The 17627-nt window shown below is 37.7% G+C and overlaps 1 protein-coding gene across 1 annotated transcript in view; it reads right to left on the bottom strand.

Annotated features, from left to right (window-relative positions):
• Positions 1-13455: 13455 nt before the first annotated feature.
• Positions 13456-17627, bottom strand: part of TERF2 (telomeric repeat binding factor 2) — a gene marked incomplete in the record, with an annotated part of 134240 nt that continues 130068 nt past the window's right edge. Inside the window, 1 exon segment of the mRNA XM_053699482.1 lies at positions 13456-13928. Within this exon segment, the coding sequence (XP_053555457.1) occupies positions 13767-13928 (162 nt within the window).

Here is a 17627-nt window from a genome sequence, read left to right as displayed (position 1 = left end):
AATTCTTACTGTGCAAGAAAGCGCCAAAATAGGCCCCTCCCACTCATATTATAACAGTGGGGAAGCTCAGAAAACTGAATTTATTCATAAATAACGACAGCCATGTGGAAAAATAATGCCCAAAATTTTTTATCACCAAGTACCTCAGAGAAAAACGATTAACATGCCAGAAAAACGTTTTAAAATAAAATTATGAAATGATACTAATAAGCCTGCTGCTAGTCGCTTTCACTGCAGTGGGGGCTGAAATATAAGTTAAATGTATACAGTATTTTCTTAGTGAAGTTCCATTCCCCAGAAATACCTCAGTGTAACATACATACATATCAGCCTGATACCAGTCGCTACTACTGCATTTAAGGCTGCACTTACATTATATGGGTATTAGCAGTATTTTCTTAGTCAATTCCATTCCTAGAAAATAATATACTGCAACATACCTCCTTGCAGGTGAACCCTGCCCGCTGTCCCCTGTTCTGAAGTTACCTCACTCCTCAGAATGGCCGAGAACAGCAAATGGATCTTAGTTACGACCGCTAAGATCATACATAAACTCAGGTAGATTCTTCTTCTAATGCTGCCTGAGAAAAAACAACACACTCCGGTGCTGTTTAAAATAACAAACTTTTGATTGAAGATATAAAAACTAATTTTAATAACCACAGTCCTCTCACACGTCCTATCTATTAGTTAGGTGCAAGAGAATGACTGGGTATGACGTAGAGGGGAGGAGCTATATAGCAGCTCTGCTTGGGTGATCCTCTTGCACTTCCTGTTAGGGAGGAGATATAATCCCATAAGTAATGGATGACCCGTGGACTGACTACACTTAACAGGAGAAAAAAGGGTAGCGTACAGTCAGATCTGAGATAAGCTGCAGAGCCCCAGAATAAGAGACTGCACTTACCTCTATGCTGAGGAACAGCATGATAATTCACAGTGTCAGGAGGTCCACTCTTCCTCCTGAGGTCCTGTGAAGATATAAGTATCTTAGTTAAGTTTCTCTAAGACCAACACTTCAGAGCAGCATCAGAATGGGAGGCGCAGCGTGGTTAAAAACCCCACCAGTTCCCATGGCCAAAAAGGCTATAACTGCAGAGACTGCTCAATAGTAAAATAGTACACTTTGGAACCATTTGAAAATAAAAAACTCTTGATTGAAGAATCTAAACTAACACCTCACTTTACCTCTTCCTATCACTAACACAGGCAAAGAGAATGACTGGGTTGGGAGGGAAGGGAGGAGCTATTAATGCAGCTCTGCTGTGGAGCTCTTTGCCTCCTCCTGCTGAGCAGGAGGCGATATCCCATAAGTAAGGATGAAATCCGTGGACTCGTCAGATCTTGTAAAAGAAATGAAATTAAATGCAACTGTCACTTTAAGTAGCACAGATGAATACTGTACACTAAATATGAGAAAAATAGTATAGTATCAAAGAGAGGGAGCTATTAAATAATAAATTATGCTCCCATATCTCAAGTCTTTTGCAAATAAAAACTGCAATGAAATGCAACTGTCACTTTAAATAGCACAGATGAATATCGTATACTAAATATGAGAAATATAGCATAGAAAATAATTATGCTCCCAAATTCTCTTTATAAATATGTTTCCCAACATAATTCTTAACACAGGACAGATGATATTGTATATTAAATAAGAAAATATATAATAGAAACAGAGAGAGAACATTAATAATAAAACAATAGGGAACATAAATTAACAACAAAACATTCCCCATAAACTTTTATAAAAACTAAATCCACACAGGACTGTACTATCTCACAGAAAGGAACTGAGGAATGGCAAAACAACTCAGTTCTCAACCTGCAAGTCCCGGAGAGGAAATAACATGGCGCCACATCTCCCTCACAGTGAAGGAAGCGGGGACACTTCAGCAGCATGGTAATGAAGCGTGAACATCTATTCAAACATTGCACTTCATTAAACCAGCTGAAGTGACTATTAATGTCTCAAAAAAACGAAAGACCAACTGTCTACTTGTCAATAAAGGGATATTCATAAATCAAGATTCCTTTCCCAACATTGAGCGCAATAGAAACGTGCAGACACGCTACGCATAAGGGAGGCTCTAAAACACACTGCAATGGCGTCCTCTCTATAAAGAATGAAGCGCTCTAGGTAGGCTTATTACTGCGCTACTGTGGGTAAAAAGTTACACAAGCCTAAAGGAAAGAAATAAAATTAGTTAGAGGAGTCATTAACCCTCATAGGAGCCTCTAACATAATACATACGAGCCTAAATATAAATACACGGGATTCTATAATAATCCCTAGTCTCCTGTCACCATGAAGTGCCTGCATACTGCCTCAGATATCCTTCTAAAGGATATATATGTCCCATATAAGTTGCAGAGAGGGATCTACTTTCAACCCCTTTTTAGTGCCAGTCTCCCAGCCCCAGGAGACGCAAAGGCACTTACCTGCATTCTAGCTGTCTCGCAGGAGGACGACTCACAAAGCATGAGAGGAAGCCGCTTCTCACAGAGACCTGTGTAAAAAGAAAGACAGAGTAAACTTACTCAGACTTTCTATACCAGGGAAGCAACATGTTAGGAAATTGCAGCAAAGCCCACTTTACAAGTTCCTAACTGCTTTAAAGCCACCACAGCCCTGCTGAAGAGACTAACCTAGAGTACAGCTATACCCAATTGTGATGGAAGATCAGAGCAATCCTGCCCTGACTTCAAAATAAAAAAATCTTGCTAGAAGAATCATAAGTAGACACCTAATTACTTCACCTCCTCCTTGCACTAGTGGCAAAGAGAATGACTGGGGTTTGTGGGAAGGGAAGTGATATTTTACAGCTTTGCTGTGGTGCTCTTTGCCTCCTCCTGCTGGCCACGAGTGGTATTCCCAACAGTAATTGATGATGATCCGTGGACTCACCATGTCATTAGAAAGATACTAATCTTGTAAGCATTCCAAGATTTAACCCATAAAGCTCTTCTAGTTAGAATATTTCATAACATCAACGATAATATCGCAAAGAAAATGATTTGCGTGTTGAGGTAAAATAATAATAATGTTAGATAATTCAGGATCTGAAGACAACTGCTGAGCCAAGCTGTCCAACCAAAAGGTAGAAGCAGCAACATCAGCCATGGATATAACAGGTCTAAGAATATAGCCAGTATGTAAATATGGCCTTTTAAGATAAGATTCAAGCTTCCTATCTAAAGGGTCTTTAAAAGAAGTGCTGTCTTCCATAGGAATGGTAGTATGTTTAGCAAGAGTGGAAATAGCCCCATCAACTTTAGGGACTGTTTCCCAAAGTTCCAAATTAGCAACAGGCAAAGAATACAATTTTTTTACACCTAGAAGAAGGGTTAAAAGAAGTACCAGGTTTAGACCATTATTTAGCAATCACATTAGAGATAGCATCTGGAATAGGAAAAACTTCAGGAGCAATAACAGTAGTCTTAAATACAGAATTTAAACAATTACAAGATTTATCATCAGGAGGCTTAGGGGTATATTTATCATAGTGCGAGCGGACATAATACGATGTAGCGTATCATGTCCGCTGCACATCGATAAATGATTGCACCAGTTCTTGTGAATTGCTGGTGCAATGCCGCCCCCTGCAGATTAGCGGCAAATCGGCCACTATAGCAGGGGGTGTCAATCAACCCGATCGTATTTGATCAGGTTGATTTCTGTCCGTGGCCGTGGCCTCAGAGCAGGCGGACAAGTTATGGAGCAGCGGCTTCTAGGCTCGTCGAAAAAACAAGGGGCATCAAGCTCCAGACTCCTCACTACCCAAAGTAAATAATACTTCTTTCAAAAGACATTGAATATGGTCAATCTTAAATAAAAAAGAAGATTTGTCAATTTCTGTCTCTGATGTAGGAGCCTCTAAATCAGAGGAACCCCCATCAGTAGAAGATACATCAGTATGCGGTCGGTCAGTACAAAATTCACTAGATTTAGGAACATTTTGTAAAGTCCTTTTACGTTTATTTGAAGGCACAATAGCAGTCATAGCCTTCTCTATGTCTGCAGCAATACAATCTTTCATTTCTGCAGGAATGCCTTTTACATTAAACTGAGATGGAACAACAGTGGATGCATTTGTGCTCATAGAAATATTATCAGCATGTAATAAATTATCAAAACAAAAGCCACATAATTGAGCTGAAGAATTCAGATCAGTGTTTTTACAACAAACACACTTAGCTTTGGTAGAAATGTGTTCATGCAGCTCAGTTTCTATGGTAGCATCTGAAGTAGGTTGTCAGGTCTCCTGTCAGTCATTTCATAGCCCTTCCCACTTTGTCTTTAAGAGTATCCTGTTTCCTGTAAACAGGTGCTTAGTATTGAAACTGCTTCCTAGCAGGTGTATGTGCAGTTGTTTCTTAGGATACAAACCTAACATAATCTCCTTTCTCTAAGCCACTTGGACATCTGAACTAAGGATTAAAACTCCTCTCAACTACTGCAGTATTTATTGCCCCTGCAGTTTCTGAAGCTACATTGGACCGCAACATATTTCACAGCACACCTTCCTATTACAAAATCTTGTGCTCCCTTCTTGCCACAACTCCACTGGCACTTAGTGGTTGTTTCCTGAGTACAAGTCAACTAACCAGAAGAAAACCAAAGCAATTACAAAGAGGAAAACTGGATTGTAAAACCGGAACTTAGCCACACCCCCTTTTGTGACATCACTCTCTGTTCATTCAGCTTCAGTGCAGCCTACTCTGATTCAGTGTGTCAGCAGCCTGTCAGCAAGTCTGAAAAGGATTGTTTCCATCTCTACACTATCTGATACAAGGTAACACCTTGCCTGAACTAACTAACAGAGACTTTGTTTACTATAACACCAGAGCCTTTGTGTTATTACATTGTGCCCAGTTTAACTTTAACCTTTAATAACTTTTCACTGAAAGTTAATCTGTATTCATCCACATTGAATACAGAAACTCAGGTGGAACAAACTCATTTTATGCAACACTGCAATTGAGATCCAAAACTATATTCATAATTGTAACAGAGTATACACAGAATATCACATAATACTAAGCCAAACAGTGAAATGGATCCAGCAGAGCTGCCTCAGTATGTTTATTCACTTTCTCAACGTGTGGATCAACTTAATCAAGGGTTAAGGGAAATTCAGCTAGAAAATCAAACTTTGCATAAAATAATAAAGGATTCAATACAACAAAAATCAGGTCATACTGAAACTATCCCAGAACCATTAGTATCTCAACCAGATATGTTTCATGGTGACAGGAAGCTCTATAGACAGTTTAAAAATGCTTGCAATTTGTTTTTTGATTTAAGAAATAAAACATATAATACTGATAAAATAAAGGTATTAACGATAATATCCTTTTTACGTGGAAAACCCAGGGCATGGGCCGACCAATTCTATGAAAATGATGATCCTATTTTAAGCTCTCTTGATGAATTCTATGAAGCAATGGATGATCTGTATCAGGATAGCAACATCCAGAACACAGCTGAAACAAGAATGAGAGCATTAAAACAAGGAAAGAAAAATGCAGAAGAATACCTCACTGAATTTAAACATTACGCCACAGATTCACAGTGGAATTCAGTAGCGCTGAAAAATCAATTCAGGCTTGGGTTGTCTGATCCAATAAAAGACGAGCTAGCTCGCATTGAACCTCCCAAGACGCTAGAAGTTTTAATGAAGTTAGTTGTGCAAATAGATAGGCGTCTCAGAGAGAGGAAGGCAGAACGTCAATCCACAGAGTACACGCCGCGGCTACCTCGACTTCACTATTCAGAGTCTCCTAATCCCCAAACAATATCAAAAAGTAATTCAGAAGCAATGGACATCGGGGTTATTCGAGGACCCCTGACGTCAGAAGAGAGGAGCCGTCGGAGAGCACAACAATTATGTATGTACTGTGCTAACCCTAATCACAGTGTGAAGGATTGCCCACTACTTATCCTTACAAAGAGAAGTAAATTTACTTATATACATTCTGTTATGCCTAAAGATCTAAAACCAACTTACTGTCATCTATCTCTATTTTTACAGTGGGACCAAAACCGAACAAGGATTGATGCAATCATAGATTCAGGAGCGACAGGAAACTACATAGATAGGACTTTCACTGTAAATAATAAAATTCCACTAGTGGTTAAGCAAACTCCTGTTGTAATTAGAGTTATTGATGGTACTACTATATCCACAGGTCCTATAACACACAGTACTATACCATTATTAGTTACAACTCACACTGGTCACACAGAGTATATTGTTTTCGATGTATTGCCTTCACCTTTGTTTCCCATTGTACTAGGCTTAGATTGGTTGCGGCTACACCAACCTGGCATAAACTGGAAAACTCTAGCTGTTGAACTAAACTCCACTTATTGTCAACAAACCTGTTACCCAAGGGATATACTAATACAAATTCCAGATCCTATTCCGACACTACCCCCTCAATATACTGATTTTCAGGACGTGTTCAGCAAAAAGATGGCAGAAACTTTACCACCTCATCGCAAGTACGATTGCCCAATTGAGTTAATACCAGGGTCATCCATACCGTTTGGACACCTATACCCACTCAGCCCGCCAGAGTTGGCACATTTGAAAGAATATCTTGAAGAAAATCTGAGGAAAGGATTTATCAGACCGTCTACCTCACCCGCGGGAGCGGGAATGTTCTTCGTAAGGAACAAGGACTCGTCTTTAAGACCTATCATAGACTATCGAGAACTCAATAAAAGAACAATCAAAAACAGGTATCCGCTACCTTTGATACCGGAACTCATAGAACGCCTACAAGATGCTAAAATATTCACAAAGCTCGATCTACGTGGCGCATATAATTTAATCCGCATACGAGAAGGGGATGAGTGGCTGACGGCATTTAGAACCAGATACGGTTTATTCGAGTATCTGGTAATGCCGTTTGGTTTATGTAATGCGCCAGCCACTTTCCAGCATTTCATCAATGAAATATTCAGAGATCTACTTGATGTATGCATTGTCATTTATCTTGATGACATCCTTATATATTCAGACACTATGGAGCAACATGTTAAAGATGTCAGGAAGGTTTTGACAAGACTTCGATCTCATCAATTATACGCTAAGCCAGAGAAGTGTTTGTTCCATACTAAGGAGGTGTCATTTCTTGGATACCATATCAGTCCAACTGGGATCCAAATGCAAGACAACAAAGTTCAGACAGTCTTAGAATGGAAAGAACCCGCTACTAAAAAAGAATTGCAACGTTTTTTGGGATTTGCAAACTATTACAGAAAATTTATAAAAAACTACTCCAAGATTGCAAGACCTCTCACACAACTTATCAGCTCGACTACTCTGTTCCGTTTGACACCTAGCGCTGCCGAAACATTTTCATACCTAAAACATTGTTTTACATCTGCACCTATATTACGTTTTCCAAACCCAAAGCTGCAGTATATCCTAGAAGTGGATTCATCTGACTTTGCAGTTGGTGCAGTACTCTCGCAAAGAGAAACGATAGATTCCCCCATTCATCCAGTCTCTTTTTATTCTAAGGTGATGACTGCTGCTGAGATGAATTACTCCATTGGAGACAAGGAGCTTTTGGCAATAAGAAACTCCTTGGAACACTGGAGACACCTGCTTGAGGGGACTTCTACTCCAATACTCATATACACAGACCACAGAAATTTAGAGTTTCTTCAAAAAAACAAAACACTATCTGCAAGACAGGTTCGATGGAGCCTTTACTTCTCACGTTTTGATTTTCATATCATGTATCGACCAGCCAGTAAGAATGGCAAAGCCGATGCTTTGTCAAGAAAGGATACCAAACCAACACAAAGCACAAATCCATCTTTTATCATTCCAGCAGAACGTTTTATCCATCTGTCAACACAACAGGATTTCATAACATCTTTACGCAAAGCACTTACCAATGACAAAGAGATTCCACATTCTTTGGTAACAAAGCATACCAATGGATTATATTATCATGGTGAACAACTTTACCTACCTGACATATTAGTTGAACCTATACTTAAAATGTACCATGATTCTCCCATCTCTGGTCATCTCGGAGTGAATAAAACTATAGCAATCATAGCAAGACAGTTTTGGTGGCCAGCTATGAGGAGGTCCATTACAGAATATGTAGACACCTGTCATGTATGTGTTACTACCAAACCAGAAAGACAGAAACCTTATGGACTCTTAATGCCTATCGCTCCATCTACCAAACCTTGGGAACATATTGGAATGGATTTTATTGTCGACTTACCTCCTTCTGGCAAACAGAACACCATTCTGGTAGTCATAGATCTCTTTACGAAGATGGGTCACTTTATGCCCTTCCACAAATTACCTACATCTACAGAAACTGCAGATTTATTCATGAAACATGTTGTCAAATATCACGGGATCCCACGTAGAATCACCACTGATCGTGGAACTCAATTCACCTCTCAATTTTGGAGAAAATTGTGTGACAAACTCCAAATAGACCATAGATATTCCACTTCATTCCATCCTCAGACCAATGGCCAAACTGAGAAACTTAATCAATGGCTTGAACAGTACATTCGCTGCTATTGTTCTCAACATCAACAAGATTGGCTCCAACACATTCATCTAGCAGAATTCGCTTATAACAATAATACCAATTCTTCAACTAAATTATCTCCGTTCTTTGCGAATTATGGATATCATCCTCAAATACTACTGACTGATTCACTTCCATCACCTTCACCATTGGTCGATGAGTTCCATAATTCACTACTTGAAATATTCAAACAAATCCGACACAACATAATTGCTGCACAAGAGACCCAAAAACGATACTATGATCTGCGTAGAAGACCATCACCAAACTATCAGGTTGGAGATCTTGTTTGGTTATCCACCAAGAATTTAAAAATGCAAGTACCCAGTAAAAAACTTGGTAGTCTGTTTATTGGACCCTTTCCTATTGCCAAGGTCGTTAACCAGAATGCAGTCACTTTGACATTGCCTCCATCATCAAAACTTCATCCAACCTTTCATGTATCACTACTGAAACCGGCAAAACCAACTAGAGTATCTACTCCAAATGCTTCATCTACTTCAGTTCCTTCCGATTTGCTGGAGTATGAAGTTGAAAGTATGGTGGATTCTAGGATTTCCAGGGGCGAACTCCAGTATTTGGTGCGCTGGAAGAACTACACCGAGGAAGATGACACCTGGGAACCCTCCTCTAATCTTTCCGCTCCTAAGTTGGTGGCACAATTCCATAGGCGAAATCCGGATCGTCCCCGGCCTCAAGCTGTGGGACAGCTTGCTTAGGTGGGGGGTCATGTCAGGTCTCCTGTCAGTCATTTCATAGCCCTTCCCACTTTGTCTTTAAGAGTATCCTGTTTCCTGTAAACAGGTGCTTAGTATTGAAACTGCTTCCTAGCAGGTGTATGTGCAGTTGTTTCTTAGGATACAAACCTAACATAATCTCCTTTCTCTAAGCCACTTGGACATCTGAACTAAGGATTAAAACTCCTCTCTACTACTGCAGTATTTATTGCCCCTGCAGTTTCTGAAGCTACATTGGACCGCAACATATTTCACAGCACACCTTCCTATTACAAAATCTTGTGCTCCCTTCTTGCCACAACTCCACTGGCACTTAGTGGTTGTTTCCTGAGTACAAGTCAACTAACCAGAAGAAAACCAAAGCAATTACAAAGAGGAAAACTGGATTGTAAAACCGGAACTTAGCCACACCCCCTTTTGTGACATCACTCTCTGTTCATTCAGCTTCAGTGCAGCCTACTCTGATTCAGTGTGTCAGCAGCCTGTCAGCAAGTCTGAAAAGGATTGTTTCCATCTCTACACTATCTGATACAAGGTAACACCTTGCCTGAACTAACTAACAGAGACTTTGTTTACTATAACACCAGAGCCTTTGTGTTATTACATTGTGCCCAGTTTAACTTTAACCTTTAATAACTTTTCACTGAAAGTTAATCTGTATTCATCCACATTGAATACAGAAACTCAGGTGGAACAAACTCATTTTATGCAACACTGCAATTGAGATCCAAAACTATATTCATAATTGTAACAGAGTATACACAGAATATCACATAGGTTTAGTTTGAGACATTATGGCAAAAAAAAAAAAAAGGTACAAATAAATATAATTTGTTGCCAAACATCACATACTCCTAAATACATATATTTATACACATTTATAAACTTGTATTATACTTGCCATACAACACCTATCAAGGAATAGATAATAGGAGAAGAAGGCTAAGGTGAAAGTGTACGTTACTTAACAGAAAACAGAAATGTATTACAATAAAAGGAATTAAAAAATACATGGATCCATGTTAAGACAATATAAAACAATCTTAAAGACAGTATAAAAAAAAAATCGTTAAAAACAATATAGGACTGAAGTATACTTCTTCAAGACAAGACTTATAAGCTGAAGTCTGTGAGGTGGATAGTCCTCCAAGAGAGTCTATAAGTAATATAAAGAATATAAAAAAATTAAAAAAAGGAGTGTCCTTCCAGAATGTGAAACCGTGTGTGCAGAGTGGTAGATACTTAGAAAAAATAAGAATAAAAATGGATATTGGAATTAAAATAAAAATAGAAGTTAAAAATAACTTCAGTGTGTGGTAATTATAGTACGTGAGTACCTGTGGATAGAAAATAATATTGTGCAATAAAGCAAAACAAGTGGTGTAATGTCTCTACTGGATGGAGGCTTACTGTGTGTGTGTCAACGCCTTTCGACTCTTGATAATAAATTTCTAAGTTTTTGTTAAGTAATGTACACTTCCACCGTAGCTTCTTCTAGATGCACCTATTTTCTATTCCTTTATGCTATATACTAGGCAAGCTAGGAGTCCTATCCTTAGGAGCTAAAAGGTTTTTTCACTAAGCACTGAGTTTCACATCTCCAAACACCATAAGACACCCATCAACATATAGTAGACAGGCAAACCAGTACTGAAACATATCAGCAGAGGTAATGGTAGATGAGTATAATGTCGATCTGTAAAGGGAGGCAGCAGATGAATCCCTGTGACCGAATTTACAGAGGGCCTTATGAATAGATTTCCCATAGGAAAACATTGTGTCATCAGGCAATACTCCCTTCACATCCCTCAAACACTGTACTTAGAGAGGAACTGAGCTTCAATATGCTTAGAAGCGCCTTTCACTGAAGAATCAAGCACATTATGCTTCACCTCTTCCTAAGGAGGCAAAGTTTTAAAACTGAGGTATGAATGAGGTGGGAGGTGTATTTAAAGGCATTTGTGGTTTGGGAAACTTTGCCTCCTCCTGGTAGGAATGTGTATCCCATCAGTAACAAGCTTGTAGACTTTCGCCACCTATATGAAATAAACAGCCATTCTGTTGTAGATTTTCTGATGTGCTATCATTGTCCTTTTGCATGAATCAATTTCAGACAAGCTTTAGCTGACTGACAGAATGCCTCACATTTGACTCTAGATTTCTTTGGTATACAGAGGAGTTCAAGGTTGACCCAATGACTGCAAGGTGCCCAGGTTCTGTGGCTGCAAAACAAGCCAAAATCATCACCCCTCTAGCACCGTGCTTGACAGTTGGTATGAGGCGTTTGTACTGTTATGCTGTGATTGGTTTTTGCTAAACAAGGTGCTGTGCATTATTGCCAAACATCTCCACTTTAATCTCGTCTGTCCAAAGGACATTGTTCCAGAAGTCTTGTGGTTTGTTCAGATGCAACTTTGCAAACCTAAACCATGCTGCTATGTTCTTTTTAGAGAGAAGAGGCTTTCTCCTGGCAACCCTTCCATACAAATCATACTTGTTAAGTCTTTTTCTAATTGAACTGTTATGAACTTTAACATTTAACATGCTAACTGAGGCCTGTAGAGTCTGAGATGTAACACTTTTTTTGGTTGCAATTTCTCGGAGCACTGCAATGTCTGACCTTGGGGTGATTTTGCTGGGACGTCCACTCCCGGGAAGATTGGTAACTGTCATGAATGTTTTCCACTTGTGAATAATCTTTCTCACTGTAGAATGATGGACTTTAAAAATTGTTTGGAAATGGCCTTATAACCCGTCCCAGATTGATGGGCAGCAACAATTGCTTCTCTAAGATTGTTGCCAATGTCTTTCCTCCTTGGCATTGTGTTAACGCACACCTGAATGTTTCAGACCAGCAAACTGCTAAAGCTTTGGCTTTTATAGAGGTGGTCACACTTGCTGATGATCAATTAATCAAGGGCATTTGAATGGCAGCACCTGACTGCTACTTAGCCTCTTAATTCCTATGGAAGCAGTAAGGGTGTACTTAGTTTTTCCACACATCTTCTCCATTTGGCTTTATTTTTGTAAAATAAATCATGACACTGTGTAATATGTCATGTGTTGTTGTTCATCTGAAGTTAAATTTACCTAATTGTAAGACCTGCTAAGGACCAGATGATTTTTATTATGTCTGTATACTTATTCATGCGTGAAGGGTTTATATACAAATTTTAGTAAAAATAAAATCAAACACTTTAAAACAGTACTGGGACAGTCAAAATGACAATGTAAGGATTCAGACAGTGCATGTAATTTTAAACAACTTTCCAGTTTACTTATAGTATAGAATCTTCTTTGTTCTCTTGGTATCCTAAGTTGAAATGCGTACCTTGGTAGACTCAGGTGAAGCAATGTAATACTGTAAGCTATCTGCTTATTGGTGGCTGCATATATATACCTCTTGTCACTAAGGTTACCATGAAAATAAAACCAATTTGATAAAAGTAAATTGGAAAGTTGTTTAAAATTGTATGCTTTGATTAATGAAAGAAATTGTGGGGTTTCATGTCCCTTTAAAGGAACAGTACATACAAAGTTATGTCTATTTCTACTCCTCCTGTATCATGTGGCAGCCATCAGCCAATCCACAAATGCATATACGTATATTGTATGAATTCTTGCACATGGTCAGTAGGAACTGGTCACTTAAAAAGTGCAAATATAAAAAGGCTGTGTACATTTTGTTAATGAAATTACATTGGAAAGTTGTTTAAAATTGCATGCTCTATTTGAATCATGAAAGTTTAATTTTGACTTGATTGTCCCTTTAATGAAAGAGCACAAGTGAATATTTAAAAAAAAAAAAAAAGAAAAAGACAGAAAAAAAAAAAAAGACAGAAAAAAAAAAAAAGACAAAAAAAAAAAAAATAGAAAGTTCAATTACAAGGCAAGATGATCAATGCAATATAATAATATAATAAATCAACTGCTAGGACAAAAAAATATAATGCTTTATACATTTTACGGTGTATAAACCCAACAAAAGAATGAATTTCCAAAGTTTCATTGACTAAAAAAAAAAAAGAAAAAAGGCTGTTACAAAAAAGAAAAATCAACTACTAAGGGAAAAAAAAACTGAAAGAGATCTTACCCCAGACCTATGCTCTAGAGACAAACAAAAATAAGAAGCCTGTTAAATTTGAAGCCTTTTATAATGTACATAGCACTACTCAACACGATAAGGATGTAGGAAATGTCATTAAAATATAATACAAAGTTAAATCCAGGGAAGATAAATGAACAACTCTTGTGTTGATGGTAATACTGCACACAAATCCTGCACTTGCTATGCTGCATACAAATTCCATCCGTTGTGCCATCAAATTTAGTCTTGTTCCATTGTTTAAGCCAAAATTAAATTTGGCATAGTTGTCACCAACCTACAGGATTCTCCATTAGTTGGAGAGACAATCCATTGGAGAAAACAACAAAAGGATGCAATGTCTATTGAACAAGACCAAGTTTCTTCATTGTCCTCCATCTATCTTTAATCATCACAGGCGTGCGGTTTTTGAAAGGAAATTTGTTTGCAATTAATCTCCAGTTCCCCTCACCAAATTTCTTCACTCCAGATCGTATCCATTCTGTCTCCTGCTGTGTCCATTTCTATTAGAGGAAGCATAAAATAGTCATATAATGGTTTAAACCAGGGTGGATTTAAATCATGCTTTTCTACATACAGGTTTTATTTTTAGAATAATACGTTTTCACATTGTTTTTCCATTTATATCAGAAAATTACTGATTTAGTTAAATATCATTAGAAAGAAATATATAGATAATTATGAAATTATTAGGAGATGAACTATCTCCATTTTAATAGGTTAACCATTCATATCTGATCAACTTTGCAGCTGTACTTTATGGGAAGAAAAATAATTATTACCTTAATAATAACAATTTCAAATGGTTTTATTTAACTAAAACAACAATATTAAAGGGCCATGATACCCAAATGTTGAAACACTTGAAAGTGATGCAGTATAGCTGTAAAAAGCTGACTAGAAAATATCACCTGAACATCTCTATGTAAAAAAGAAAGATATTTTACTTCAAAATGTCCTAAGTATTCAAACCCCATTGTAAAGGACTTTAAAGGGACACTAAACCCAAAGTTTTTCTTTAATAATTTAGACAGAGCATGCATTTTTAAGCAACTTTTAATTCACTCCTATTATCAATTTTTGCTATCTTTATTTAAAAAGCAGGAATGTAAAGTATAATAGCTGGCCCTTTTTTATGAGTAAATTATAAAATTCCTTTAAATTTCATGCTCTATCTCAGCGGTTGCCAACCAGTGGTGGTCCACGAGAAGATGTTGGTGGTCCCTGACACCATCAAGCAGGAATTAATCTTCTCTGATGGGTGTCACCCTCGTTGTGCCGCAACTCCCTACAGTGCCTGGCTGGACATCAGTGAAAACCGACTGAGGAGTTAAATTACAATCTCCCTACGCACGTTGCGTAGTACTGCACAACTTGCGTAGCTAGATTGTATATTTAACTCCTCCTGCCCGGTGCACTGTTAAGAGAGGTTGATATAGTCTTGGCTTGAAATAGTGAAATTATAGTATATATATATAAAAAGGAAATCTTAAATAAATAAAAAATCTCATATTTCATTTATTTTCTTCCCTTTACCTGTCTCTTTGTAGTAGTTTTCAAAATTCCTTCAGATGGAGTCTGATCATCACTGTTTGTCTTCCTCCCCTCTATTTTATTAAATATTAATTATTTTTCATTCTAATAGTTTTCCAGCACACAAAGCCATTCCACCTGAATTCCAGTAATTGCCATCCAGCAGATCAGCCATATCCCACCAGTATTATAGTAATTGCCAGTAACATCAGTCATGGTTAGCTCACATCCATATTGAGAGCTTTCTGATATAAACTTAATTTATGACTCCGTCTGTCCATGATCATAAGTAGTTTTGAATAATTCCTAACTGGGGAGGTAACTTGGAAGTCTTGTGGTCCTTTTAAACATAATTCTTTCCCCCCACCACTTTCTGCCTCTGTTTGCAGCTCAAAAGTTGGCACTCACCCTTCATCTGTCATTCGGAACTATTCTCTCAGTTCTGTCATTTAGTTATTTAATTCCAAAAAATAAATTCTTAAAAAAGTGTGTGTGTGTGTATATATATATACATACATATACACACACACATACATATATATATATATATACATATACACACACACACATATACATACACACATCACGCAACAACGCACTGCATAGAAATATCTGAGCCCCAGGTAACCAAGGGAACGCCGGGTAAACAAATACCTCCGGTCTCCAAGGCAATGCGTAAGTGACCTTGGAGACCGGAGGTATTTGTTTACCCGGCATTCCCTTGGTTACCTGGGGCTCAGATATTTCTATGCAGTGCGTTGTTGCGTGATGACGTCACGCCGCGCCTGGATGAAATCAGCTGTAGCATAACGCTCAGGTGGATTATGATGTGCGGGAAGGAGCGGCTCGGTCGTACATACCGATTGGCTTTCACTTGGGAATGGGTGGGTATTTAAGGTGTGGGTTTTGTGTGTTAGATTTTCCGGTCTGAATACCATTGAGAAAGGCTCATGGTAGAGCCGAAACGTTTGTTTTTTTCTGTTTATTGAATAAATCGGATTATAACAAAATTCCTGTGTGCCGGCTGTTCTTGGATCTCATCAGGCAACGGAGTCCGTCCGTTGGATCCGGTTCTGCACTACTGTATGTATATTACTTTTGGCTGTGAACTAAGTGTGTGCCGTTTCCTCCAACCTATATATATATATATATATATATATACATATATATACATATATATATATATATATACATATATATACATATATATATATATATATATATATACATATACACACACACACACATTTACACACACATTAGGGATGCACCGAAATGAAAATTCTAGACCGAAACCGAAAATGCAGGATGCCCTTGGCCAAAAACCGAAACCGAAAATGACTTTTTCCACCAAATTATTTTAAAAGTTTTTTTTCTATAATTTTATTATTAATATAAGACTTATTATTTTATATATATATATATATATATATATATACACATACATACATACATACAGTATATAAATATATATATATATATACACATACATATATATATATATATATATATATATATATATATATATATATATATATATATATATATATATATATATATATATATATATACACACACACACACACACACACACAGGTGACCCTCGTTTTACAACGGTTCAATTTACACCGTTTCAGAATAACAACCTTTTTTTCCAGTCATGTGACTGCTATTGAAACGCATTGAGAAGCAGTGCATTTATTAAAATAGCCAGTAGGTTGAGCTGTCCGCTTGTGTTGCAGCAAAGCCAAGCAAGCTGAAATTAATCAGTTTAACCGGACCTGAGCTATCGAGCAGATTTCAAAGTAACAAGATCTTCCTGTCTATAAATCAGTCCAGATTGGAATGCATAGAAAGAACTGTTTGCAGGAAAATGCAAGTTTAGTCTGTGTTGTGTGATTATTTTATTAGGTTTATAATGCTGTTTAGCAAATGTTTTTGTTCATTTAACTTAGTTTAATTATATATTCTGTGTTGTGTGATTATTTTATTATGTTTATAATGCTGTTTAGCATTTAAAGTCTTCATTTCAAAGCTTTAAAAATAATGTATTAGGTGTTACTTATGACAATTTTGAGAGGGGCCTGGAACCCAACTCCCTCACTTCCCATTGACTTGCATTATAAACTGGGTTTCAATTTACAACGGTTTTGATTTACAACCATTCCTTCTGGAACCTAACCCCGGCGTAAACTGAGGGCTACCTGTATATATATATATATACACACATACTTTTGAACATTTGACACAATCCTAAATCAGCAGGCAGCATGGGGTTAAGAATTAAGACATGGTACTGAGGCACACAGAGGAATGCAGGAGATGGTATTACAAGTGTACTGCTTGTGGATTGTAGCCCAAACAATTACAGTTCTGTCAGTGTGCAAACGGCTCCTACATGGGATTCACTCTTATCTGGCAAACAGCTCGTTGTGCAGTTCTCAGGAGGAGGAGGTGACAGCTGCCTGTAATGACACCATGCTGCAGCCCGCTCTGGATCCTCTGTTCAGTGAATGTGTGAAAGGCTCATACATATATTTACCCTTATCTGGCTCCCTGTCTAATCGTGACTTTATTTGAAAAAGCAGCTCATCCATTTTCAAATAAAATCACAGTTAAACAGGGAGCCAGATACGGGTAAATATACGTATTAGCCTTTCACTCACTCG

The sequence above is a fragment of the Bombina bombina genome, chromosome 1 (assembly GCF_027579735.1).
Source record: "Bombina bombina isolate aBomBom1 chromosome 1, aBomBom1.pri, whole genome shotgun sequence".
Lineage (NCBI taxonomy): Eukaryota > Metazoa > Chordata > Amphibia > Anura > Bombinatoridae > Bombina > Bombina bombina.
The sequence above is the reverse complement of the archived record's forward strand: the minus strand, read 5'-3'. Positions and strand labels throughout refer to the sequence as shown.